Source organism: Chelonoidis abingdonii, chromosome 25, assembly GCF_003597395.2.
Source record: "Chelonoidis abingdonii isolate Lonesome George chromosome 25, CheloAbing_2.0, whole genome shotgun sequence".
NCBI lineage: Eukaryota > Metazoa > Chordata > Testudines > Testudinidae > Chelonoidis > Chelonoidis abingdonii.
This window is the reverse complement of record NC_133793.1, coordinates 8065253-8091902: the sequence shown is the minus strand read 5'-3', so window position 1 is coordinate 8091902 and position 26650 is coordinate 8065253. Positions and strand designations below refer to the sequence as shown.

Below are 26650 nucleotides of genomic sequence, written 5' to 3'. Positions count from 1 at the left end.
CTTGGCTTTGCACTGTGCCAGGGGAGAGCTGAGGATAGAAGCACAAGGTGGAAAGAGGTGAGCAGGATGGGGAGTGCTGCAGTGTTCATCCTCATACAGACGGGCACTCCGCTACCTCAGAGGCCTAAGAGAAGGACAGCGTAGCATCTCTCATGCTATTCAGAAGTATCTGAAGATTTGAGTGATGTGAGAGTAGAATAAATTTGTTAATTTTACATAAATATTGTATGTAGCTAAATGTGTGATGACTTCATAATTTTTTGTGCAATATGTAATTCATACTTAGGCTCCTCATAACCTTAATCTGACCCTGTGCATACCCCTAGGAGTCCGTGCACCCCTGGTTGAGACCCACTGAACTAGATATCAGCCACTTTCAGCTATAAAGACATTCAGCTGCTTCATATGTTCAGTGCCCTCCACCCCTGCTTTAAAGCGAAACTGCAGTACTTTGGTATATTAGGGCTGGTCTACACTACGGGATAAAATCAATTTTAGATACGCAATTTCAGCTACGTGAATAACGTAGCTGAAGTCGAATATCTAAAATCGATTTACTCACCCGTCTTCACCGCGCGGGATCGATGTCCATGGCTCGCCATGTCGATTCCAGAACTCCGTTGGGGTTGGTGGAGTTCCAGAATCGATATAAGCGCGCTCAGGGATCGATATATCCCGTCTAGATTAGACACGATATATCGATCCCAGAGCAATCGATTTTAATGCGCCGATACGGCGCGTAGTCTAGACGTGGCCTTAGGTTGTTCAATCTGTAACAGCCCTACAGAATGGTTACTGTGAACTGCAGCGTAAAGGCCTTTGACAGATATAACAATATCCTGGATAAATCTTATTGAATCAAATTTGATATATTTTAGGTCCATTGTATGACAAATGCATTTGTGTGATTGTCATTGTACCTAACTTCTTTAGGAGAAAGAGGAATATAAATGTAAGTCCTCTGGTTATCAGAGGTTTGAATCTTTGCCCCGGGGAGGAAATCCATTGTCTGGCTGATTACCCACCCCTGGTCTCTTCAAAGGTTCACACGGGGTTCTCTGAGACCAGCAAAGGATTTTGGGATAAATAACCTGAGTTTAAAGCCAGATCTAGACTAAAAAGCTAGGTTGACCCAGCTACACTGCTCAGGGGTGTGAAAAACCCACACCCCTGATCACTGTTTAGACAACACAATGTCAGTGGAAGAATTAATCTATCTCCCCAAGAGGTGCAGCTGCCACCTCTTGGGAAGATTGATTAATCACAGTGACAGGAGACTTCCTCCTATCACTGTAGTGGCTATGCTGAGGCATTACAGTGGTTTGTGTTGCTTTAGCTTGAAGTGTAGACAAGCCCAACACTCAGAGCCTTCTTTCCAATCCAGCAAAGGGACAGGCTCTCTGGTCCCTGGAAGGCCCGTAGGTCTGATGGAAGGATTTTTGCCTACTGAAGCCCCATTAAATTGGGTTCCCCTTCAGAACAATGCATGTGGTTAGCTTAAAATTGCAGGAAATCCTACTTGGGGGGTTAGAGGACTGCTCCAGCCAGAGCCCATGTTGGAATTAGACCGGGGGGGGGGAGGGGAAATCTCTTGTACACTAATTAGCATGTGTATAGGTTCCTTTATTGGTTTTAATGTTTTTTCTGTAGTGCTTTTACCTTAATAAAACAGGCTTGCTTAGCAAGAGCTGGGTGGTAACATAGCCAGGGCAATTTCCCTATGTACTGGTCTCTGAGGAAAGGAGTGAATCAGGCTGCTTTAGGCAGACTATTTTTTGCTGGGCATAACACTAAAGGCAAGGAACTGTTCAGCCTCGACATTCCCCAATCAGAAAGGAGAGAGAGAGAGAGACAGATCCCCATACAAGAGAGGCAATGACTAGGGAGCCTGCAGTGGGTGCCTGTTTCTGGACCACTGCAGGGAAACAGATGCTGTTGTCCTGAACTGTGACCCTGCCCAACCCACCAAACCCTACTCAGATGCTCACCCCCTCAGAAATAGTCATGTAAGTAACAGGTTGCAGGAGCAGGCCCTCCCAAGGGGAAGTCTGTTTCTTTTCTTAGCAGCCCCAGGCAAACTCATGGTTCTGTCCCTTCGTCTATTACCAGCCATTCCCACATACACCTGGAGAGGCCATTTTCTTATATTGCTTTAAAAGATGTTTTTTAACATCAATTTATGATCCTTGGTTCAGGCTGTGGCAGATAAAGAGGAAAGGATCTGAAAACGTGACAGACACTTAGATTATGTTGCAAGCCTAGGATTTCACACTTCTTTGCCAAAGCTTTTCAGTTTCCATCCATGTATCTATAGCCTCTAGAGAAGGGACTTTTGAGAATGAAAAGTAAATAGGAAATAGGGCTGTCAGATTAAAAAGCAAACTTCAGCTCATCAGCAATACCAAACAATCATACTTTCTAATTTGTTATTTCATTATGTTTAGTTATCACCCAGAGCCAGAAAGGAATAGACAGACACTGTCCAGTGTTTTGGCTTTTATTGAGACATGATTTTCTTCTTTTCATATAACTTATCTAATTAAAATATTAATCTCCATAGTTACCACAAAAAAGTAACATAGAAAATTGTATATACACAGTTGGGGATCAAAGTACAAATGCAAATCAGCGTAACTCTCCCTCCTGCCCACGTCACTCATCCCACCCAGGCAAAGCACTCAAGGGAGGTGTGGGAGAGGTGGAGAAAGGAGGTGTTGGGTCCTGGATGGTTTCTTTGCACACAGAATAGCACAGAAAATTGCACAAGTTTAACATGTTGAATGCTGGAAGAGATTGGAAACTGAGCAAGCAATTTTACTCTACAGTTGGCTTAGTTCGTGTCTTACTAAAATAATTCCTCCCCCTCAGCAAAAAGCATTCCAATTCTTTCAGCCTGGGAGATTTAGTGTCTGACTGAAAAAAAGAAAGAGTACCTTGCAGGGGCAAGATGAGTGTTGGTCTCATGTGAAGAAGGATCTGTTCCTCATTGAGAAAGTGGATTGAAATATGGGATTAGAGGCAACAATATTTGTATTGTTTCTTTCCCCACAAATCCATCAAACTAGGCTAAAATACTGACAGGTGGCAGAGTCTGCAAAGAGAGAACTGGTTTTAATGGGACGATATACCCACTGCACAGCTAAAAGTAGTACCCACAGTCCAGACATGGATATCTAACTGTAATAATGCTAGGTAGCAATTTAATGGTGCCCGAGAGAATTCTCAGATTTACCCAAGGTTCTTTAAACGTGGCACCACCGTGGCCCAGACACAGACAAGTCTTCCCTTTTCCCCACACCCCAAGTAAAAAACAGAAATAAATGGTAGCACAACAGTTGGCAGAAGATTATATATTGTTACCTAATTAAAAATACAGCAAATTAAATACAGCAAAATGCAAGAGGAAAAAGGCATTATTTTACAGCACAATACACACTGAAATGCTGCACAGTAACAAGATTAAAGCATCTGGGACTTTAACAAATTTACGGCACACGAGATTCTGAGAAAACTCTTCCAAGATCTTCAAAATTAAAAATTGGGGCTTCCATGATGTTCAAATGCCTAAATAGACAGAACCCAAAGCATAAAGGGTCCCCCTCCGCCCCCATGTCCTCTGTGGTATACACTTCACAGCAAAGTTCCCTCAGGCCAGCATACACAGCTAAGTCCACTTGTTCAGGGTTTTCCAGTCAAGAAAAGATGGTCATGCTGTTGAGCAGCTACCACCAAGAGCAGCAACCAGCCCTGCCTCCTTTCCTACAAGGAGAGCAGAATGTCCTCCAGAGTCAGAGACAGCAGTTGCATTTACGAGCACTTCAAATGGGTCTTAGACCTGGACAGTTTCCATTTCCAGATCCAGTTTCAGAGCCCATCAGATAGGCTTGATCCATCAACAGCAAGACAGGTTCCCTCAGAGCACCACCAGCTCTAACCCAGTCCAACCTCTGCCAGCAGTGCTCCAGGTAAACTTGCTTTCACATCTGTTGAGAGAGATTCAGTGCTTGTGCTGAACTGGCGGCCATAAGAAGGATTTTATAACCTACAGTGACTTCCTAGTAGTGTCACTCACTTGAAACTGTGGCAGAAGCAGCTGCAGCCATAGTGAAATTCTGCTCATTTAACTGAAATCACAGTCCCAGCATCCTTACCCATGACCACCTTCATGATGGAGTTTTGCTCCAAAGTCCCCTAGTTACTTTTCAACCAATCTCAACAGAGGCTGCTCACTCAAAAGATAAAGCCTCACCCCTCCCTTCCACAGCTGGGATTTTTCCCTCAGACATCGGGTGCAATCACCATGGGTTTTGAATTTGTATTGTAGAGTTTGCACCAACATAAGACATGATTCACTTTCCCCATGAAGTGGTTTTATTTTAAAAAAATAAAAATAAAACACACTAAAGCTTTTGCTTTTTCCAGCAGTAATTTACAGGGGAAAAGGCACGATTTAAGTGCCAGCTTTTAGACTCAGAAAATCCTTTCCAATGCTGTGTGATGCTTGGGAAACTAGATAAAGCTGCTTCCTTCTGCTAAAAGAAATAAAACCAATTCCTTAATTGTTTTCGTTAAAATTGTTTTGGCTTCCAGAGTCCGAGACCGATCTAAAACCCAGAAGAGCGATTAAAATTTCAATTTCGGCACAGTGATATTTCTCCCAAAGAATTCTTGTGTCTTTCCAATAAGCTGAAGAAGAAGAGAACAACAGCAGGAGAAGGGACCTCAGCAGTTCTCAGAATTCCCACACAACAGTTTTAAGCATCTGTACAAGGAGATCAGAGAGGTTGAGAGCTGAGATTCATGAACGTACACAACTGGAGAGTGATGCCTCAGACCTGACCCCAGCCTGTTGAAGGACTGGTGAGCAGATTAGCCTCCAGCATTACCTGTCCCAGATAGGAGCTGACATGTAGTGGGCATGAAATCAAGGAAGAGGCTCCCATTGTAACGGCGTCCGCATGGAGGGAAGGGGCTCCAACTCAAGTAATCGGGAAAGAGGCAGGGTCCTTCTACCAGGAGTGGGATGGGGGTGGGCAGGTGACAAATAATATCTGGGGGAACTATTAAATTAAAACCACTTTGTAAATTTATTAAGAGGTTAAATAGCAACATCAGTCTCTGGACCTTCCCTTCTCAGCAGATACCAAGACTTCACATTTTCTGAAGCTTTTATAATTCTGAACATGGTGTTTTTGATAGAAATTGGAGGCAAGGCAGGGGAGGTAGAGAAAGGGACTGGAGGGCTGGCTTGAAAAATACTGTGCTGTCATCCTTGTACAGGTTTTTTAAGCCTCTCACAGCTGCGGCAGCTTCCGTGAAGCATGTTGAGGAAAGGACTCGGAGCTCCTTGGGTGCCTTCCTTCCCCTCCACCTTCAATGCCGCTCCCCCATAAGAGAGGAATTCCCATCTCTCTCCTGGGCAGCTTATCTTCGAGAGAACCTGTTTTTGAATGCTTTGATAGTCTTTGCCATCATGGGTGCAATTTCTGAAACAAAGGGAAAAAACCAAACTGAGAGTAGTGGTACAAAAAATTAGAACAACACAGAACCGGTTACCTAGTTGCATCTCTCATGATCCCACTGGAATCCAAGTACACCTCTACCCTGATATAACGTTGACCCAATATAACACGAATTTGGATACAACGCGGTAAAGCAGCACTCCAGGGAGCGGGGCTGCGCACTCCAGCAGATCAAAGCAAGTTCAATATAACGCAGTTTCACCTATAACGCGGTAATATTTTTTGGCTCCAGAGGACAGTGTTATATCGGGGTAGAGGTGTAGCACAACCCAATGTTGTCTCAGCCAATAGAATTGGAAGCTACATGGAGAAGACCTATTAGGATCTTCTATTTCAGTCCCAGGCCAGTAAAGAATTGTTCCCTACAATACATTCTCCAGTGTTTTATCCAGTCTAGTTTTATATGATTCAAGTTAAAGTCCTGCAAATCTGTGGATATCCGCTTTATGTCCATGGACCGTGTTTGCAGATCAGATGCGGATACAGATTGTGTGTCTCTGTGGGGCTCTAATTCAAGCAATGGGGTTTTCACTGCCTCCTTGGAGGCTATGCCACAATTTGAGCATCACTGGGAAAAGCAAGGCCCCACTGGTGGAAAAGGGATTGAACTAAGTAGGAGCCATACAGTCCAAGGTTCCTCCATCCGCCCCATACTAACTGCACAATATCAGCATCTTTTAGTGCTGCCTTTAAAAGAAAGGTTGGCCAGCATGCCAGAGGAGTTTGAAGAAGAGCTTTACATTTCTGGAAGCATTCAAATCGTGTGCCACCCTCAGAATTTTCCAAAGAGCAGCAGACTTATTAGCTCTGACTGACCAAGAACCTCAGCTGGTCAACTAGGTCTTTCCACTGGTAACACTGCAAACCTCTGAAAGACATTTACCCCTCTCGTTTGTCAGCCATAAATCGAAGGTGCCTATCATTGTGGTATCTAAGCAGCAAATGTACAGCAATGCTAGAAGTGGCCCTGGGGCTCTCAGCTTGCTCTCCAACAGGCATCTTCCTTCTGCCAGTTCTTTTCTCTCCCCCTCCTCCTCCTCTCCATGGTCAGCTACCCAGGAGAGTGATGCAGTTATCAAGGGAAGATTATGAAAGTGGCGGGATTTGCATTTTAAGCTGAACACACTCAGGGCTGGGCTCAGTCCGTGACCACAATCCAACAGACCTCACTTAAATCTGGGACTAAATTCCAGCCTATTTTTGTCAGCAGGTTTAGTGATGGCACCTGCCACAGCTGAATGTTTCAGACACCTAAGATGTAGTAATTTCTCCTTGCAATACCCCTCTGAGACAGCTTGGTATTGTCAGTTTTACAGTCCGGGAAACTGAGGGAGGGAAATTGACTTCCCCCAAGATTGCCCAGCAAATATATGGCAGAGGTGGGTAATGAACCCAAGTCTCTATTCCCAATCCAATGCATCCACCACAAGACCATTTCTCTCCCTTTGCAGCAAGTTGACCCATTTTTGCCACCCTTCCCTTTAACAGGAGGGTTGGAAAAGGAACACCCCTCTCTTGAGTCAGCCCCCTGCTAACTCTATATCAATGTCTTCCATGCATGATCAGTCAGTGGTTAAAGCTCATAGTAACGACAGCTAGAAATAACTAGCACAGACACTGATGCCTGCATCACTCACTCTTAACTGGTGGTTTCCTGGGGTCATAGCCAGAGCTGGTGCTGCCTGGGGATGGACCAGAATGGGCACTGCTGGTGCTGGGCCCATCATAGGACTGCTCCTCCTCAGACTGGGCATAACTTCTACCAGGTGTGAACAGGACTGGTTTTATCCTGCAATTCAGAGAAATATGGAGGAGATACAAACAGCTTCAATGATGGAACCAATTCATTTCCATGCCATGCGCGGGTAGGTGCTGAGTGGATACTCTCTTTTCTGTGTCCCAACCACACAATTTACTGCACGTCTGAGGTGGAACTCCACAGCACATGACTGAATTGCATTTATTACGTTGCAAACAATTCATCTTCAGTGTCCAAGGAACTGGGGGATCATTTAGCCCCATTTCACAGGTTAGGAAACAGGGACAGAGATTACGTGACTTGACCAAACCTACAGAATCAGTCAGTAGAAAAGCCAAGATTAAAACTGACTCCTAGTCCAGTGCTTGAACATTAGACCAGGCCACTCTCAGCATTGTGTATGGCATTCCTACACGTTCAATGGCTGCCAAGTAACATTCCACAGATAGAGGGGACCTGAAAAGTTCTTTCCCAGCCCAGGCCTGTGTTGCAGGTTTCCAATTTCTCCTGCCAGAACTGATGGCCTAAATTACTCCTAAAGCAAACCAGGGAACTGGGAGAGCTTGAACTCAAGAGCTTGGCAAGTGAGATAGATGCTTGTCTATTGTTTAGACTTATATACATGCCATCGATTGCTACTGACTGACAAACCTCTCCCTCCCCTTTAGTGACAGAGAGAAGGATCTGAAGGGAGGGGGAAAAGCTCCTTTCTCCTGTTCCCTTCCCTCCAGCCTCCATAAGACAGGAGGGATTATTTGTGCTCAGGGGACAACCTGCTGGGTTTCTCCCACTGCCCAGCCCCCTAAGGAAAGGTCCTGACCAGACAGGTGGGGGATGTTTAAGACTCACTTGATCTTCTCTGGTACATCAGCTCCTCCAGTTCCAAATTTCTCTTGTCTCCTCCGCACATCCCGAGGGGGCTTTGCTGCTGAATTGACAAATGCCATCTTGGCCACTCTGCCTGCAGAGGGAGAGAACACACCCCCTTTAGGATCCAGCCACAAGTGGGTCCTCTGAACTCACTGTCACAAAGCAGCGAGCCCACCTTCATGCTCTCTGGCGGAAACACCAACCACCACATCCTTGCCCTTTCATTCCATTACATGGGGCAGAGTTCCCTCCCTGACCCTGTACCCCTCGAACTTCATGCTTGAGAGAGGCCACACTGATAGACCTGTGGACAGAGAATTTCAGAACAGCCCTGGAGTGCCCTATCAACATACTTCGATCCCAACCTGGGGGAATGACCCTAAGAACGAAATAAGATTTCAGTCTCTGTGACCTCTAATGTCCTCACAGGGAGGGAAGTAGGCTGTTTTGCTATGGAACCAGTCTCCGAGGAACTGAACTGAGGCCCGCAAAGTCAATTAAGTGGGCACGTCACTCAGACAAAAGTGATTTGGGACAACTTCTAACCTGGGCCAGATTAACCAGTCACCTAGACAGACATCCCTTTCTTTTCACTCCAACACGAAGAATCACAACCCACCCCATTCCATCGCCCCTGCATCACTCAGTGCCTGCTTTACCTTTGGGTTTGTTGGCATGAGCTGAGCGGATGTTCTGTGTTAACATGAGCAGCCGCTGTTCTCGGGCATCGTGGAGCCGAAGGTACATCTCCCTCCAGGACTCAAACTCTTCTGGCTTCTCCTTCTTGAAGTCCCGGATGCAGTGATTGTGCCACAGCTGATCCGTGTCCTCAATTAAAACCTGGAGATAGACCCGTGAGTTACCTCAGAGACAGTTTTCTGGGATCTCTCTGGAGAGCACAAGTTCAGACCGTTAACCCATGTGCCACTTAGTGGCCCTCCTCCCTTCACATACCATTACCCCTAGTGCTGTTAAGTAGTTCACAAGTCTAGCATGTCCCATCTACGTGAATCAAGCAGTGAGGGAATGACGCTTCTCAAGAGGTTCAGCTAGGTTCCCTATCACACTCAGCTCATCCAAATTTACAAGGCTGTGTTACGCTGCCCCCCGGCCACTCTCATCCAATATAAGACTGCAGGGACCTTAGGCAAAGGGCAAAATTTCACTATAGCCTCAGTATCTAAGCTTATTCTCCCCCTGTGGGGCAGTAACCTATTTCATATCACAAGTTCTGCACAGCAAAGGGCCAGAGCATTAGCCCAAAGATGCGGAGTCAAAACCCCCTGTTCCCTTCCAAAAAGTAGAGCTGGAAACTTGGCCACAGCAAAGGAGGAGCTTATGTGACTGGCTAGATTTTCCACAGACAATCCACTGCAGAAGACCTGGGACCCAACCAGTCGCATTTAGTTCAAAACCAGAACATTTCCAGCCTCACAAGGCGCTTTCCCTATCAGACAGACCAGCAAGACTCTCCCACTGGCATTCTGGACCTCTTGCTGTTAGTGCTACTGAACACTGTCGTATTCACATGCAGCTCTGAGAAGCCAGCCACATGCTCCTAGCACAGTGAGCGTAAGCACCATGCTGGGAGATCCTAATAGGTGGCCTGGCAAACCACTGCCACTGAGGGATAACTGATTTCAGGGCCAAATTCCAGAGAGCTGGAAGCTGAGAGATCATGAAAGAGATACAGATTTCAAGACAGACAGGAGATGGCTGATTGGGTCCCAGCAGCCTGGGACCCAAATAAGGCTAATTTTAACAGTAACCCCTGCCAGAAGCACCTCATCTGTGGTGTGGGATATCCTCTTGTGAAAATGAGCCAGAAAGAGTTAAGCAACCAGCAGGCTAACATGACCCAGATCAACCTTTAAGAGCATATTAGAGAAGAATTGAAATGGTAAACAGGGCCATTTCTTGAAGATGGTTATCAAAGCCATGTTAGATAGATCAGAGTGTTTAAAACTTTGTATTGTCAACGAATTAGAAGTAAATATTAATTGTATTTGTCTGTGTTTACCTATATCTGTTAGAAACTTCACAGTGTGATCTCATTAACTGGTAGACGATAAACTTCTCTTCACGTCTGTTACTATGTTCTATTAATTTAGAGATCAAGAGGGAATATTAATATTTAGATGAAACTTGGGTCTAATAATATCATGTCTATATATATTTCTCTGAAGTTTGTTGCAAACTGTCTATGAACTGCTTGAACGGATAATTACCTTATGCTGATGAATGCAACTAATTACTTGTGTATACATAGGAAATAGGTTTTGTTTCAAAGCCACAATGTATAGTACCTATTCTTCACCCAAGGAATATCTGCTGTGCTATCTGATGTCAAGAGGCTAGCACAGCCTGCCAGAGATCTATAAAAGAACTCTGGGGCCTGATCTTGTCATCTCAAGTCCGCCTGAACCTTATCAGAGGCTGAGGATGTGGGGGTGGAGTTGCCAGACTGGGAAGCTGAAGCCCTATCTGGATTACCCTGCTATTTCTCAGGGAGAATGTATACAGCCTCTGCATATGGACTGCCGGTTGTTTTATAACCAATGGAATTGATTCTGAAAGAACATTTTGCAGCTCAGCAGCTCACCATCTCTACTATGAAACTGACCTAAAAACTTTATCATTATACATACAGATCTGAATCTTTTAACCATGATCACCCTTTCTTTTTAATAAATCTTAGTTTAGTTAGTAAGTGGCTGTAAGCGTGTATTTGGGTAAAGTATGAAACATTTCATTGACCTGGTGGGCAATATGTTTGATCCCCTGGGATTGGTAGAATTTTATATACGGTGAACAAGATTTTAAGTAATCCTCATATTTGACTTGACTGTCTGGGTGGAAGCCCAGGGCTGGACTGCTTTAAGGGAGCTGGATTTTTGACTTCTGGGTAACCAGTAAGGTATTGTAGAAACTGTTTTGGTAAATCTAATTATTAGAATAATCCACCAGTTTTGGGAATTGTCTGCCCCATTCTTTGCAGTTTGCCCTGACTGACCAATCGCAGGTGGGCCTTCCAGGCACCATGGTCACACCTGGAATACTGGCTGCTAATAGGGAAGTAAGGCTCGGTGACAGGAGATAAATCGTGGCCAGAATGAAGAGTTGGGGGAGCTCTCCCAAAGCCTTGCAGCCACGGTCCATGCCTTCTCATGAACGTTTTCCTCCTCCTCCCAGTGAGGACAGAATGTTACCCATCCATGGAAGTATCAGCATTCCCCTCCTGCCCAGCTCCCGCCTCTGAGTTGGAGACACCTACGTGATTACATTCCTCAATGCGATACAGTTGATCAGGGGTGCATCTCTCCAATACCGGCTCCAACACCGAAAAAGGAACTCCACCGACTTCATAGATTGCTACAGGAAAGCGAGAGAGACACACCGGCAATGTTTATCTGATGCCTTTGAGCCTGAGGGAAAGTGTTTAACAGAGCTTACCGATAAAACATATGGGGCATTGCAGCCACCACGGAAATGAAGACGATCATGGCGGCTGTTGAATAGCTCACAGGAATAGTACACAGCAGTTTAAAACAGGAAGGGAAGGAAAGGGGAATACATTGCATCCACCTGCTGCAGAGAGAATTTACAGGCAGCAGAATTTGAGCAAGTCATTGGGCCCATCAGCTCTATTCCTGCAAGAGTGCTGTGGGTAATCTTAACCATATGTGGTCACTTGTCACATCCCTAGTCAAGACCCCAATTCTACGCCTTATTTCTAAGAGTGCAGTGCTCTCCAGAAGTAAGAGCACCCTCTATTAATTCCTGCAGCACGCATGTTTCTTTGTGGTCTCCCATCCTAGTATTAGCCTATCCCATTCCTGCTTAGCTTGCTAAGGGATATGGCTGTAAAGTGTACAAAGCCAGGTGCTCCCTGGAGATATAAAAGCAAAGTTAACAACTCACTGCACTGCATGACAACTATGGGTAGCATTCCACCGGTATTTAGAACTGGGCCAGCAGAAATACAGAACTCTCCTCACACTGACAGTGGATAATTACACCTTTAAAGCAAAGCAGGAGTGATACTCACAGTCAATATTGTTGTTGAGGACTCTGATGCACTGCTCATATAGAGACATCATCTTGGGGAGGTAGGCAGATTTAGAGCCCGAATACACTTGCATCTTGGAATTCAGCCTGCGTCCTGTAAAGCCAGCCTCACCCTCCTCAATGGGCGAGGACACTGCTGTGATCAGATGACAGATGGGAAAGAAAAGAAGTAAGACCAGCATCATGGTTTCACCTGAGCGCTAAGAGCATCTTGAACTGCAGAGCAAGTCCTGAGCAATTATTGAGACGGATCAAGGTTAATACACCAGGCACAGAGGCACATTAGTAGCCTGGCCAGCCAACCACTAATGTGACCGCAACCCCTTTACTTATGCCTGAATTGAGTCATGCGCCAAAGGACAGATAATCAAAGCTTGTGCTTCAGAATAAGCCAACTGCTTCACAGTCAGGAAGGACTCTCCCCTGTCCCTCCCAAAATGTACCAAGTGGGGAGGACGGGAGTCATCTGCTGAAAGATCAGGTATTGGGCCCTGCCAGAAGCAGAACAGTAGCTCCTTAGTATATAAGGCCTTTAGTCCCCTGAACGTTGCACTGGTACTGAGGCTGGATAGGGAGACGTCACACTAAGTTAATCACAAGGAGCTTTAATTCAAATGACATACTGGATTCTGCAGATGGGGATTAATCGCAGCAATATTTCCCTCCTCCCCTACCCCAACAAAAGCACCCAAGGACTCTTCCAGTCCCCAAGGTTCTGCCCCATCCCCTGACCAGCACATACTTTTTCTCTTTGTCTGGGAGAACGTAATCAACTCAAGAGAGGGAAGTGGACGATAATTGGCCTGAATTGCAGGCAAAGGGATATCTGGTAACGTTGGCATCACATCAATGGGGATCTGGAGGGAGAGAAAGCACAAAACTGAACAGAGATAAAAGAGGGAGACAACACAAGCAGAAGCTGGTAGATGTATTCATTTAAAACATTTTAATAACCCACATGACGACAATCAGCCTGCACCAGGGCATAGCCTCAGACTGAGATTTCAATCCTGTCCATGTTATCGGTGGACGAGCCCAAGGCAATTTCAGCACAGAACACAAGCATGAGCCTCCTAGCATCCCCGCACTCACTAACGTGAGTCACTCATACCTGTATATGCTACATAGTATTGTGCTCAATGACACCAGTAAGAAGCTAAATGTGAGATGGATAACCTCACCCAGCAGCAGAAATGTCACTCAGAAGGAGGCATTACAGAATGTGGTCCCATGGAGTACCTGATGGGACATCCCTACATATCAGGTTTCACAGCTCCACAGAACACCAGCCTGATGCTAAATTCAGTATCTGAGATGGCAAAGGAGGACATGAATTAATCCTAAACACTTGCCAAGTAGGGCAGAGAATGCCTGGTATGGAAGGTGGCACTTACCAATGCCACAGTTTGTTCATATTCAGACTCTCTGAGATCTCACCTTTTTTGGTTTGGATGTCCCAGATTGCTTCTTCTCTGCCCTTTTCTCGCCTGTCTGCTTGTGACTTGTATTCTTTCGGCTCGAGTCGGAGCTCTTGGTGCTGGCTTTAGACCCATTTTGCTTGCCATGCCCTCTGTTTCTCTCAGGGGCTGGAGGAGCAGGGGATTTAACCACTTTTTTCTTCTTTTTCTGGGGCTGGTCATAGCTGAGGTATGACTCAAAAGACATTTTAGGCTGCTCATATTCATCCTCCACTTCCACCTCCCCAAAACTCGGTGAGAAACCCACAGATTTTTTGTCTGAGTCAGAGGCTTTGGATTTGCCCTCAGTAGTCTTTAAGCTGCTAGAAAGCCCTTTCTCTTTGCTCCTGTTTGAGGAGTTACCCTCTAACTTCCGTTTCTCCCGATCCACGTTGGATATCTCCAGGCTTAGCCTGGACTTTTCCAGTTTGGCTTTCTCAGAGTCCCGATGTTTTTGCTTCTTATGGTTGTCAACAGCCTCCTCCAAGTGAGGTTGTGACTTTTCTTTCCTGGAGCCCCCACTTTCTCTGTTCTTCTCTCTCTTGGTGCCGTCTAAAGTCCTGAGCTTCTCCTTGCTGCCACCTGGAGCCTCTCGGACCTGCTCCTTGAAAGAGGACTTGTGCAGTCTTTCTGGGCTAAAGGCAGAGGTCCTCACGTCCCCCTTGCTGTCCAGTCTCTGCTTCTCCTTGTGAGAGGACTTGTGCTCTTTGCTCCGAGTCAGGTTTCCTTTGTCTTGGGATTCGCTGGGATTCCTTTCATGGCTTCCCACCAGCTTGTCCTGAAAGCTGTGGCCTTTATTAGCTTTCTGATGAAACATTGTCTGCTCCACCTCTTGTTCCTCAGAGGCAGAGTGATCCATGTACAGTTCCTGAGGGCTCTCCCTCAGCTCAGGTGACAAAGCGTGCCCATAGTCTGAGTATTCCTGATCTGAGGAGTGCACTGGGGAAGCTCTGCCCCAGCCCTTGTCCTCCTGGCTGCCATAGCCGATTGCCTCATGGGCTCTGTCAGGCTCTGAATACCTTTTGGCCTTCTTCTCTCTGTAGTTTGGCTCACATGATTGGCTGCAGGAAGGCTGGAATGCTTCCGAATAGTCCTGCTCAGCTTCCTCGTCCTCTTTTGGGGAAGGCTCTCGCTGCCGTTTCCTAGAACTGCTTCTCTCATAGTCACGTTCTTCTGAATCAATATTATTTCTAAGAGACAAAGACAGCCCAAAAGTTAGACAAAAACCCATCAACAAGAATAAAAAGGAGCAACTTCCTGAGGACAGTATGGATGGGAACCAGGTACACAGAGGAATAAGAGCATCTGGAGGTCGAACATAGTAAAAACATTGATGATTCTTTCCTGCACAATGTTCAGGGTTTAGTGGTAGCGTCTCCAGTACAGAAATCTCCCAGACTTAACTTACCGGGACTGAAGATTTCCCAGCAATCTGGGAGAGAGCAAAGACAGAGGAAGAATGCATGGGGCCATAATGGGCTACATTTTCCTAATTACACACACCAGCATGCAGGGCTACAGCAGCCAGTACAATCCAGTCTCTAGTACCACAGAGTCATGAATTAAACCACAGAAGAGGTCAAGTCCATCAGCCAATCCTTCTCCCTGGAGCCATGGCACTGTTCCTACAACACACTTGCTAATATTAACCAAAGGGCTGAGTTTTCATAACAGCTGTTTTCACTGGCTCTCAGAAAGAGAATTTCCACTCTGCTTTGTGCCTATAAAAGCAGCAAAGAGTCCTGTGGCACCTTACAGACTAACAGACTTACTGGAGCATGAGCTTTCATGGGTGAATACCCACTTCGTTGAACGAAGGTGCCACAGGACTCTCTGCTGCTTTTACGGTCCAAACTAACACGGCTACCCCTCTGATACTTTGTGCCTACAGCTTCCTCTCTAGTTTTCCAACATTAGGGAAGTGAGAAGTAAGGTTTGTCTCCTGCTTTCGTGAAGACATTTTCTAGGTGTCTAGTGTCACTCTCTCCATCACACTACCATTTTCTGAAAGAAAAACTTTACTCCGACCTGAAACTGCAGTAGTCAGCAATTCTGTGGCCACCATAGGCAGGAAACTTACCCCACAATGAAGTAAGCACCTCATGCAGAGTTATCACTCTGATGTTATGACGATTTTGAAGCCTAGCCTTATTTCCAGAGCCACAGAAATCTAGCACCACCTCCACTAGGAGACTTAATGCAACCTATCCAGCAAGACAAATGGACAAGCTAGCTTACCGCTCTACTTCTTGAGGGACTGGCACCAGCTTCTTCCATCTGGCTACTAAGTTCTTGGCAAAGTCTCCCACCAGTTCATGTTTCCGTAAACCATTCACAGTCTTCCCAACACCAGTCTCCTGCAAGAAAGATGCAAGACATCAGCTGATCTCTGCAAACCAGTTAACATTCTCAGCATTGATCATCTAAAAACAGGTTTGTCAAAGAAACTCCCAGATCCACTTGGTTACCCAGAACCCTCTTCAAGTTAACAGCCCCAAGAAAGCTAGACTAAATTTAACCATTTCAGTGCTACCTAACCTACCAGATACACAGGCAAGGTGTCCTTCTATTGCATCATCAGCTTCCAATTTGGCAACAGAAAGTGAGCAGCCATGGCAAGAATTCACCCCAGGCCATGTTAGAGTTGCTATGAAACTTTTTAACTAAAAGGGTTTAAATAAAAAGATCTGGAATTCCACCAAGGTCCAATGATGGCTTCAGGAAGGGAGCAGCAACAAACAAATGCAAACTCAAATAGACTATTTTCAAGCAAACACCCTTAAAAATATACAATAAGCAGAATGGTTTCGCTCAAATTTCTTCCAAGAGGAGTCAGTGTTTAAAAACACAGAATGCAACTCTCACCAACCATTCCAAGAATGCTGATGAGCTCACCATGGTGCAACAGAGAGCTGCCCAAACCAACTGATTGTTTAGGTAGGAGCTGTACCAGACTTGTGCTCAATATTTTAGTAAGGAGAAAGAAATTCACATTCAGTTGATGGTGATGAGTCAGGAATGTTCCATCACGGTGCTAGGAGGTCATCTGTCTGATAAGCCACAGGAAAAAGGGTCATGACCACTTTCAGATAGTTATTGATTTTAAGTAGGGCTTTCAAGCGATTAAAAAAAAAGCTACAAGTACTGTAATGCAATCTCTTTATCGTGAAAGTTGAATTTACAAAAAAAAAAAACTGCATTCAGAAATCAAACAAACAATGTAAAACTTTAGAGCCTACAAGTCCACTCAGTCCTACTTCTTGTTCAGCCAATTGCTCAGACAAACAAGTTTGTTTTTATTTGCAGGAGATAGCTGCCCTCTTCTTCTTTTTAATGTCACCTGAAAGCGAGAGCAAGCATTTGCATGGTGCTGTTGTAGCCAGCGTCATAAGATATTTACATGCCAGATGCGCTAAAGATTCTTATGTCCCCTTATGTTTCAACCACCTTTACAGAGGACACATGCTGATGACGGGTTCTGCTTGATAACAATCCAAAGCAGTGCAGACTGACGCATGTTCATTTTCATCATCTGAGTCAGATGTCACCAGCAGAAGGTTGATTTTCTTTTTTGGTGGTTCAGGTTCTGTAGTTTCCATATCAGAGTGTTGCTCTTTTCAGACTTCTGAAAGCATGCTCCGCAGTTCACCCCTCTCAGATTTTGGAAAGGACTTCAGATTCTTAGATCTTGGGTCAAATGCTGTAGCTATCTTTAGAAATCTCACATTGGTATCTTCTTTGCGTTTTGTCAAATCTGCAGCGAAAGCATTCTTAAAGTGAACAACACATACTGAGTTATCACCTGAGACTGCTATAACATGAAATATATGGCAGAATGTGGGAAAAACAGAGCAGGAGACATACTATTCTCCCCCAAGGAGTTCAGTCAAAAACATAATTAATGCGCTTTTTTTTTTTAAATGAGCGTCTTCAGCATGAAAGCATGTCCTATGGCCGAACCACGAAGGGGCATATGAATGTTTAGCATATTTGGCACGTAAATACCTTGCAATGCCAGCTACAAAAGTGCCATGCGAATGCCTGTTCTCACTTTCAGGTGACATTGTAAATAAGAAGCAGGAAGCAGCATCTCCTGTAAATGTAAACCAACTTGTTTGTCTGAGCGATCGGCTGAACAAGAAGCAGGACTGAGTGGATTTATAGGTTCTAAAGTTTTACATTGTTTTGGTTTTATTTGGTGATGTAACTACACTCAAAATAAATAAAATAAATAAATAAAAATCTACATTTGTAAGTTGCTCTTTCACAATAAAGAGATTGCACTACAGTACTTGTATGAGGTGAATTGAAACATACTATTTTTTATCATTTTTTACAGTGCAAATATTTGTAATAGAAATAATATAAAGTGAACACTGTACACTTTATATTCTGCGTTGTTATTGAAATCAATATATTTGAAAATGTAGAAAAACATCCACAAATATTTAATAAATTTCAATTGGTATTCTATTGTTTAACAATGCAATTAAAACTGCCATTAATCGTGAATAATTTTTTTAATTGTGATTAACTTTTTTAAGTTAGTCACGTGAGTTAACTGCTATTAATCAACAGCCCTAATTTTAAGAATTGAGGCCATTATGATAATCTAGTCTGAACCTCCTGTACAACAGGCCAATAGAAATCACCCAGGGATTCCAGCATCAAGCCCAATAACTTGTGGTTGAACTAGATCATCTGTTTTAGAAAACGATCCAATCTTGATTTAGTGACTCCAGGTGATGGAGTATTCATCACATCTCTTGGTAATCCATTGCAACGGTTGATCACTTTCAATTTACACCTTGTTTCCAATTTGATGCTGATTTCAGCTTCACTTGTCTTTAAAGTCTACACTGGCTTGTCTAAACTGGCAATGCTAGAGTGCTGCCACAGCAGTGCTTTAACGTGGCTTGCGTGGTTGCGCTAAAAAAAACCCACCTCCACGAGGGGCATAACTATCAGCACTGTCTACACTGGCACTTTACAGCACTGAAACTTGCTGCGCTCAGCGGGGTGTTTTTTCACACCCTCGAGCAAGAAAGTTGCAGTGCTATAAATTGCCAGTGTAGACAAGCCCTACATGACATTTTCCACAAGAACTGAGTGTTAACCCCAATATCGTGATCACATTTCAATTTCAGGAGACATTTGGTTATTCTGTTCCATGAAGGGTACCATAAAAATATGACTGTTTAGTTCTTACCACAAGGATGTCAACCGTGATAGGCAACTCAGAAAGTCTCTTCAGGCTTTTCAGCAGCTGCAGAGACAACAAGGTAAGTGTTTAGATTTATCATACTAATCACATACTGAGATTAGAAAGGAAGAAAATTCTGCACTGTATGGGAGCTTGTTCGAGATGTCTGAGCACCAAACGTCTCAACTCATATCTACAAACAGCTGTTATCTGACTTCAGATCAAGCTACTAAGGTGGTGAACATGTAGAGGACTGATTCAAAGAAATGTACCGTTTTGTTGCAGAAAGAGAGGGGAAGTCTGCAAGGCAGCAGCACTATGGATGCATCAAAGCACTGCTGTCATTTGAGACTCTCAACGTGCATTTTAAGCATTAAGCCTCAACACTTCTGTGAAGTCTTCTCTCCATTTTACACCGATTACATTATCTAGAGTTACACAGCAAGTTTGTAAAAGGGCTTGATACAAAACCCAGTGCCCGCATGTTCAGAAGTGTCTAGTGCTTTTTGATGCCCACCGGGGGAATCTCTTAAAGGGCATGTTAAAAACGTGCCTGAGCACCCTGCCCTCCAAGAATCAGGCCCCTTTCAAAACTCTCAGTGTTCAGCACCTAAAGCTGAGGCACTATCGTAACACCTATACATTCTCATCATAACTCAGTTGTGTTGTGTGCCATACAATCACAAAAGATGATGATATCCATGACCCAGAAACACTTACCTTTAAAATTAACATTTATCTTGGGGTGTAATTAGACATTCTACTAACCTCAGCCATTAGAAGTATCTTTCCAATGCCAGATTATAAATTATACATTGATCATTGAACAAAATGTGTTTTGTCATATATTTGAAAGAGGCTTTGACTTTACAAAACTTAACATAAGGAAGGCAGGAGTTCATCTAGCCTAAAGAACTAATGAGATGGCCTCTGTTCACTGCAGAGGGCTGATCACCACTTCTCCATGATTCATTTAAGGTTTAGTTACCATGGTTGAAGGTTAGTTTTTCCTGTTGGTCTCAAAGTATTTAAACCAATCATGGCTTTTTAGCACTGTTGTTCTGAAATACTGAAGGGGACACTGAATTATCCTACATGCGCTCCAACAATAATTAACTGATTCTTAAATTCATCCTACCTGCAACTCCACCCAGTGTATACATGCAGGTGAAGGAATCCCATCGGATCATGAGGTCTGGAGTCTGGATATCAAGCATTGGGATGGAAGCTATACCTCCATTTTTGACTGATAAGAAGATTTATATTAAGGAGACCAGTCATCTGCTCTCCGAAGAAATGGACAAGAAAGGTGACCTGAACTCCTTTGAGATCCTTTAGGTTGCTGCTAATTAAGTAGCAGGTGCTACTGTTGAGTAACAATGTTCCTTCTTCCTTCATCCCAGCTCTATTACCATGACACTCCTCAACAGATAGTTTGGGGAAACAAGGATCTACTGAGCCCTTGACTGTTGCTCCTCCACACAAGGATCTCTGACAAAACTGGTCATCAACACGGCAGGTCAAGTTTGCATCTCACATTTGATGGCCTAGAACAGAGGTCGGCAACCTTTCAGAAGTGCTGGGCCGAGTCTTCATTTATTCACTCTAATTTAAGGTTTCACATGCCAGTGATACATTTTAATGTTTTTAGGTCTCTTTCTATAAGTCTATAATATAGAACTAAACAATTGTTGTATCTAAAGTAAATAAGATTTTTAAAATGTTTAAGAAGCCTCATTTAAAATTAAATTAAAATGTAGAGTCCCCTGGACCAGTGGCCAGGACCTGGGCAGTGCGAGAGCCACTGAAAATGAGCTCACGTGCTGCCTTCGGCACCCGTGCCATATGTTGCCTACCCCTGGCCTAGAAATAAGTGCTACCTAAGTGCAACCATGAACAGTAACCAGCCCTCTTGTAGATCACGGCAATGTAACAAGATACTCTAATCACTCCATCTAGTTACAGAGAAGACAATATTTTTAAAAGGGTCCCAAATAAATCAGATAGGAAGCTGCCATCTTGACAGTTTGAGTACGACATGGGGAATGCATCTCCCATTGGAATGAGCTCTGCATTCCTTAAGGCAGTGGACAACCTGCAGGAAGAAGCAGCAGCCAGCATGCCCCTACGGCCCACGCCACTTCCCTCAGCTCCCATTGGCCGGGAATGGTGAACCACGGCCACCGGGAGCTGCGGGCAGCCGTGCAAATGTAAACAAACTCTCCGGCGGCTCGCCAGCAGATTACTCGGACGGGCTGCGTGTGGCTCATGGGCTGCAGGTTGCCCACAACTGCCTTAAGGTCTATGTCAGAGGGCTCCTGCCGAGAAGGACCTGTTCAATTGCAGTGTCAACTAAGAATATGTCTAGACTGGAAACTTCAAAGCGCTATGGCGGAAACACTCAGACTTGCTGTGCTCAGGTGGGTGATTTTTCACACCCCTGAGCCAGCAAGTTAGACCGCTATAAAATGTAAGTGTAGACAAGCCCTAAGACACCAATCTCAGTTAAGGAATCATAGCAAATTATAGCTGGAGAGATAATGGAACCATTCAGACAATTGCTTGGGCATTTAGGATTGTTCCCCATTGTACATATCCTAGGGGTTTGGCCTATCTAATTTCAAACCTCTCAGGCAAAGGAACATCCACCACTTTGATGGGGAGACTATTCAGAGACCTAAAAGATCCACGATTAGGAAGTTTTCCCTTTATATTTACTCCAAGTTTTTCAATAATACTTTCTTGCAGCATCCTAAGCAATTCCTCTCACTCCTTGGTTATTTGTAGCTTTTAGGGCCCTGTCTTGATGACCAAGAAGGTGCATTTTTCAATCAAGTTAGTTTAACATGCTTGGAAAAACTCCTCTGTTAAGATTTGAGGGCTTTTCAATCACGCTAAGCTAACACAAATCGATATAACAATTGAATCACATCCCTCTTTGCCCATCAAGGCAGTTCTCATTTCACTAAGCTTTCAATATGTGCATATATAAATATACGTTACATGCTGCTTTCATAATCTGTAATTCAGCAGGACGAGTTGCAAAAACTTTTAAATGAACGCTGTCAGACACAAGACTTTCTTTTGGTTACTTCTGTTGCCAACAGCACCTTAGGGTATGTCCACACTACGAAGACTATGCTGACATAGCCCAATAGTGCAGACGAAGCCTACGCCAACAGAACGGGTTCATCTGTTGGTATAGGAACACCACTTCCTTGAAGTTAGCTCTGTCAACGGAAACCCTCTTTCATGACACAGCAGTATCTTTCATGGGGGTGATATCAGCACAGCTATGACTGTCAGGGTGTGGTTTTCCCCTGACAGCCATGATCGTGTAGCTATGCCAAATAACTTTTCAGTGTAGGCCAAGCCTTAGACTATTACAGACAATGATTTTAGCAACCTAACTCACTGATCACTATATACATATTATTTGTGTATCTACCGCTGTCCAAGGAGAATGAATCACAAAACAGTTTCAGTCTTGTGCCTAGACTGCAAGATCTCTGGCGCAGGGACACCATATTCAGGTGTGTTTTTACAGCACAATTGTGGCCTTTAGGTACCACAAAACAAATCAAAACGAGTTTCACTTCCTAAGTCTCACTCCCTACCACAACATTGCTGTTGAAAACATGTGTGGAGAATATTTAAACAAAGCTTTTGGATTTTTTGCTTAATAAACCTGAGCCTAACCTAGCAAGTCCCCAGCTACGTAGTAGTACTGTGAAGCACCATATTATTTCAATTGAACCGCTCATTTTCCTTTTTCAAATGTCTTTTAAATAACTAGACCATTGCAATGCTAACAAGGCAAGTACATTTCAGATTACTGCAGCACAGCCTGGTCCCATTCTCTTCAACAACATTTTATGTTGCTTGTGTGTTCCCCTCTCTCCTTTCAGCAGAAAACAAGCAGCTCTGAAGTGACACAAAATACACAATACAGCTCCAGTGTATCTGTTTTAGAGTTCTCACCCCTTCCACTGGAAAATATGATTGCTTCCAACCCATGACAACAGCATCCAAAGTCTCCCACCGAGTGCTCCGTGCCAGCACTCTGAGGTTGTCCCAAAAAATAATATTAATATTTAGCACTTTTCAGGAGTAGAACTCAGAGCACTTTACAAAAGTGGATAAACATTATTATTCCCATATTATAGATAAGCTGGGCCACCAGCCAGTAACCAGATGTTTCAGAGAATGGTCCAAGAAACTTTGAGCTGGACAACGATGTCTCAGTTTCCCTATTTGTAAAACAGGGATAAAACTCTCAGAAAGGTGTTGTGAGGATTAATGTTACTAACACCCTGAAACTATGAATACTATGAAAAGTGTATCACATGTTAACTCCAGACAGAAATAACAAGAAAATAAACCCCATAAAAATGCATTTTCTCACTGATGCATGTGCACAAAAAGAGATCTATCCCATAAAGACTATGAGTAACATCTTGCAATGCCAAAATGAGTTGTCACACACAGTAAATTGTGTAGATCTTCATAGTATAAACTTACCTCTCCTTTCTGACATGATTTGATGAGCAGTGAAATAGTTAAACCTTCAAGTCTCAATATCAGCTATCCTTGAGTTAACACTCTGAGATGAGTGGGACAGTTCATTTCTCTCAGAGTTAAGGGTGTTTTACTCAGTTTCTTGAGCAATTAAACTAATTGTTTAAAAGGAGATTGAATTCTACCCGTACAAAATTTTTGTGTGGACCAGCACTTACTGTTTTAGGTTTTGCAGATGCAGAAAACAGAAAAACATGAACCAAGTGCATGCATTTCCACAATAACAGATAGAGACTTTCCCCATCCCAATCCTGCCCCCCAATGAAAACTTGTATTCCAGAGAACAAGGAAAGAGCATAAGTGAGGTGCCAGTACACAGGGTCAGTCTGAGTTCTGCATTTACAAGTGGAGAAGAGGCACAGAAGCCTTGTCTATAGCAGGAATTATCAACTGCTGACAATGGGAGCCAGCAATGGGTACAGCTGAATTGGTGCTAAGCACAGTTTAACTGCAAGGGCAGATCAGAGTGAACCGAGTTCCCCAACCGTTGCTGACAATGGATGTCTGCAACATAATTTTCCTAGTGGAGACAAAGCTACACAGGCTAAACAACTTGCCAGAGATCACAGAGGGAGTCTCCAAGTCAGAGTCAGAATTAGAACCCAGGATCTCTAGGCTTCCAGGTCAGGCCACGACTCTCTAGAAAGCAGAGCCCAGTATGGCTTAAACGAAATTGCTTTAAATTCACCTGAGCAGCATCAGCCGAACAGCCAAAGCTTTGGTTTACCATTGCCTTTCACTGTGATCACTCCCAGAATATTACATTAGGAATGATGGGTTTCCACCATAACTCTCAGCATCACTGGGGAAGGACCAGTTGTACCTTCCTGAAGTAAGTTCCCTCACCAGATCTATGTTATTTGTTTCACTAACTACAGTCCATATCTGACATAAAAAACAGCCACACACACACACACACACACACACACACACAATAACCCATCCCAGAGGGGCAGGTATTCCTCTCAGAGTCCATTCTGAAATCCTATTGAATGTATTTCTTGTTTAAAAGTCTTTTTGTAGGATGCAAGTTAGGAGCCCAGGTGTCTCCAGAGCCTATTTATCTGGTTAGGTCCTGGATATGGACTCCTTAAAAATACTGCAAGCACACTCAAAAGCGCTGCTACAACTTCCCCACTGCTTGACACATACTGAACCACTTGTGCATTCAAACACATGTAGCCCATCGAAGGGTCATCCCCAGCGGGACCACCCCCACTGCCATATGTCTCAGATCCAACTCCTCTCAGTCAGTTCCTCTTCCATAGCCCCCTCTGCTAGAGCCTCTCCTGGCCCCTGCCCCATATATTCCCTATAGCTCCCCCAGAAGTCTTCTCAAGAGCTGAGCCAGCCCCCTTCTCTAGATCCCTTCTCCCCATATCCCCAGCCTGGGACCCAGGAAGGTGGACCTCCACTGATTCCCTGGGGCCCTCGAATGGGACCCCAGCCCACCTTTTACATTCACAGCAGCCCTTAGAGGAGAGCTCAGGAACTGTCCCTCCCCTGGATCCCTGCCCCCAGTGACCCTTGGAAGGGCCCCCCAACCCTCCCTCCTATGGATCCCTGAGCCCCCTTTGCCCCGTGACCCTTGGAAGGCCCCCCAACCCTCCCTCCTGTGGATCCCTGAGCCCCCTTTGCCCCGTGACCCTTGGAAGGGCCCCCAACCCTCCCTCCTATGGATCCCTGAGCCCCCTTTGCCCCGTGACCCTTGGAAGGGCCCCCAACCCTCCCGCCTATGGATCCCGGAGCCCCCTTTGCCCCGTGGCCTTTGCAAGGGCCCTCCCGCCCCTGGATCCTCAGCCTGGCAGTGGCCCTCGGACGGCCCCTCACTCCCCTGCGTTCGCCTCAGTTCGGGGTGTTCGCGGGGGGGCCGTGCCCTCCCGCCCCGACACCCGCCGGAAGGGTCCCTGGCACTCGCTGCCCCCTCCCGTCGGCGCCGTTACCTTCTTGGGTTCCGAACTGCCCGAGAGTCGCGACTGCAGCTTCCCCACAACTTCCAGCACAGATTCCGCCATTTTTACTGCTGGCGAGGCCTCCGTGGCGGAAATGGCTTCACCGCCCTCCGACAACACTGAGCTTCCCCGGCCCCCGCCGCCATCTTCGCTCCTGGCAGGAAACGGAAACCAGACGTCTGGTTAACAGCTAGTCGCCATCCTGGGTGCTGGCAAGGAAGCTGCTGCAGCAAGAGGGGTCAGCCGCCATTTTAGATACTGGCAATAAGCTTCTGTATTGAACAGACCCGCTGCCATCTTGGATAGTGGCATGAAGCTTCTGTGCTTAGGGACAACCGCCATCTTGGTTGCTGGCAAGAGGCTTGTCTACCACCATGGGCTACTGAGTGGCCAGCTATCCCTTTTCTATTGTTTTTTCAGTGGCTCCCTCAGACCCAACTGAGTTCACTGGGGACTATAAAGACATGTGCCATCTCTCATATCTGTATCGACTGGGGCACCACGAGGCCCATATCTGCACTGCTGCCCCTGTACCATGTCAGACTGCGTTGCCATGGCACCGCTACAGGGTGGCACCTCAGGGACCCCCTGCGAGTTATTCCTGATAATGTGGTTCCCCCCCACACACACACAGTCTGGGGAGAGGTGGAGATGGGGGTGGGTGTGTGTGTAATGTCTCATAATGACCTCATGGCTCGGCAGGCACAGGGATCACTACACACAGGCTTGGCAGACTTCAATTGTTTTCATCATTTTGACAGCGCCAATACTTATTTTTAAGCATTTTAATTAGATTTTAATCTATTTAAATGTTCACATATGTGGGAAATTTGGTGTGGGTGTGGGGGAGGAATATCAGATAGTAATTATTGCCTGACAGTCGGTGCTGAGATTCAACAAGTTGAAACTTTACAACTGTTAAAACACAAAGTGTTAACATCATGTGTCAAAATACACAAAGTAAAGATCCTGAACTCAAACTCTAATAAGCTCTCAAACAGCATTTTTTCTTACATTGCCTACCTGTACACTGGTATTATTATCAATAGAAACAGCTTTTCATCGATGTATGTGTGTATGGTGAAATTGACATTCACCAATATTTACTGATAAATATCTAGTCCCTCTAACCCTAATTACACAGATAAATCAATAGCATTGGGTGCCAGTTGCAGAATTATAGGTATCCAGGGAACAATCACAGAATTAGAACTATTCAGCCCAATCCTGTCATTGTACAT

General features: G+C 44.8%; 1 protein-coding gene across 2 annotated transcripts; it reads right to left on the bottom strand.

Moving 5' to 3' along the window:
- Positions 1-2481: 2481 nt before the first annotated feature.
- On the bottom strand, positions 2482-25569 carry ELOA (elongin A). Of its 2 annotated transcripts, none has more exons than XM_032789567.2 (11): positions 25401-25569; positions 18886-18942; positions 15915-16033; positions 13657-14866; positions 12962-13076; positions 12200-12355; positions 11426-11523; positions 8811-8991; positions 8131-8242; positions 7160-7311; positions 2482-5486 (listed from the first exon to the last, which is right to left on the bottom strand). In XM_032789567.2, exons 1-11 carry the CDS (start codon positions 25470-25472, stop codon positions 5425-5427), a joined length of 2334 nt encoding a protein of 777 aa, XP_032645458.1. In that variant the 5' UTR covers positions 25473-25569; the 3' UTR covers positions 2482-5424. The 2 variants fall into 2 exon arrangements, with proteins under 2 accessions (XP_032645458.1, XP_032645459.1); XM_032789568.2 differs by having other exon boundaries at positions 12200-12352; positions 25401-25554.
- Positions 25570-26650: the final 1081 nt, after the last annotated feature.

Excerpts from the sequence above, each read along its gene's own strand:
- ELOA (XM_032789567.2), bottom strand. The coding sequence starts at position 25,472 with ATGGCGGAATCTGTGCTGGAAGTTGTGGGGAAGCTGCAGTCGCGACTC. Across the intron at positions 14,867-15,914 it reads GTCCCTCAAGAAGTAGAGCG|AAATAATATTGATTCAGAAG; the intron begins GTAAGCTAGCTT and ends TTTGTCTCTTAG. Across the intron at positions 11,524-12,199 it reads CCTCAACAACAATATTGACT|CAATCTATGAAGTCGGTGGA; the intron begins GTGAGTATCACT and ends GCTTTCCTGTAG.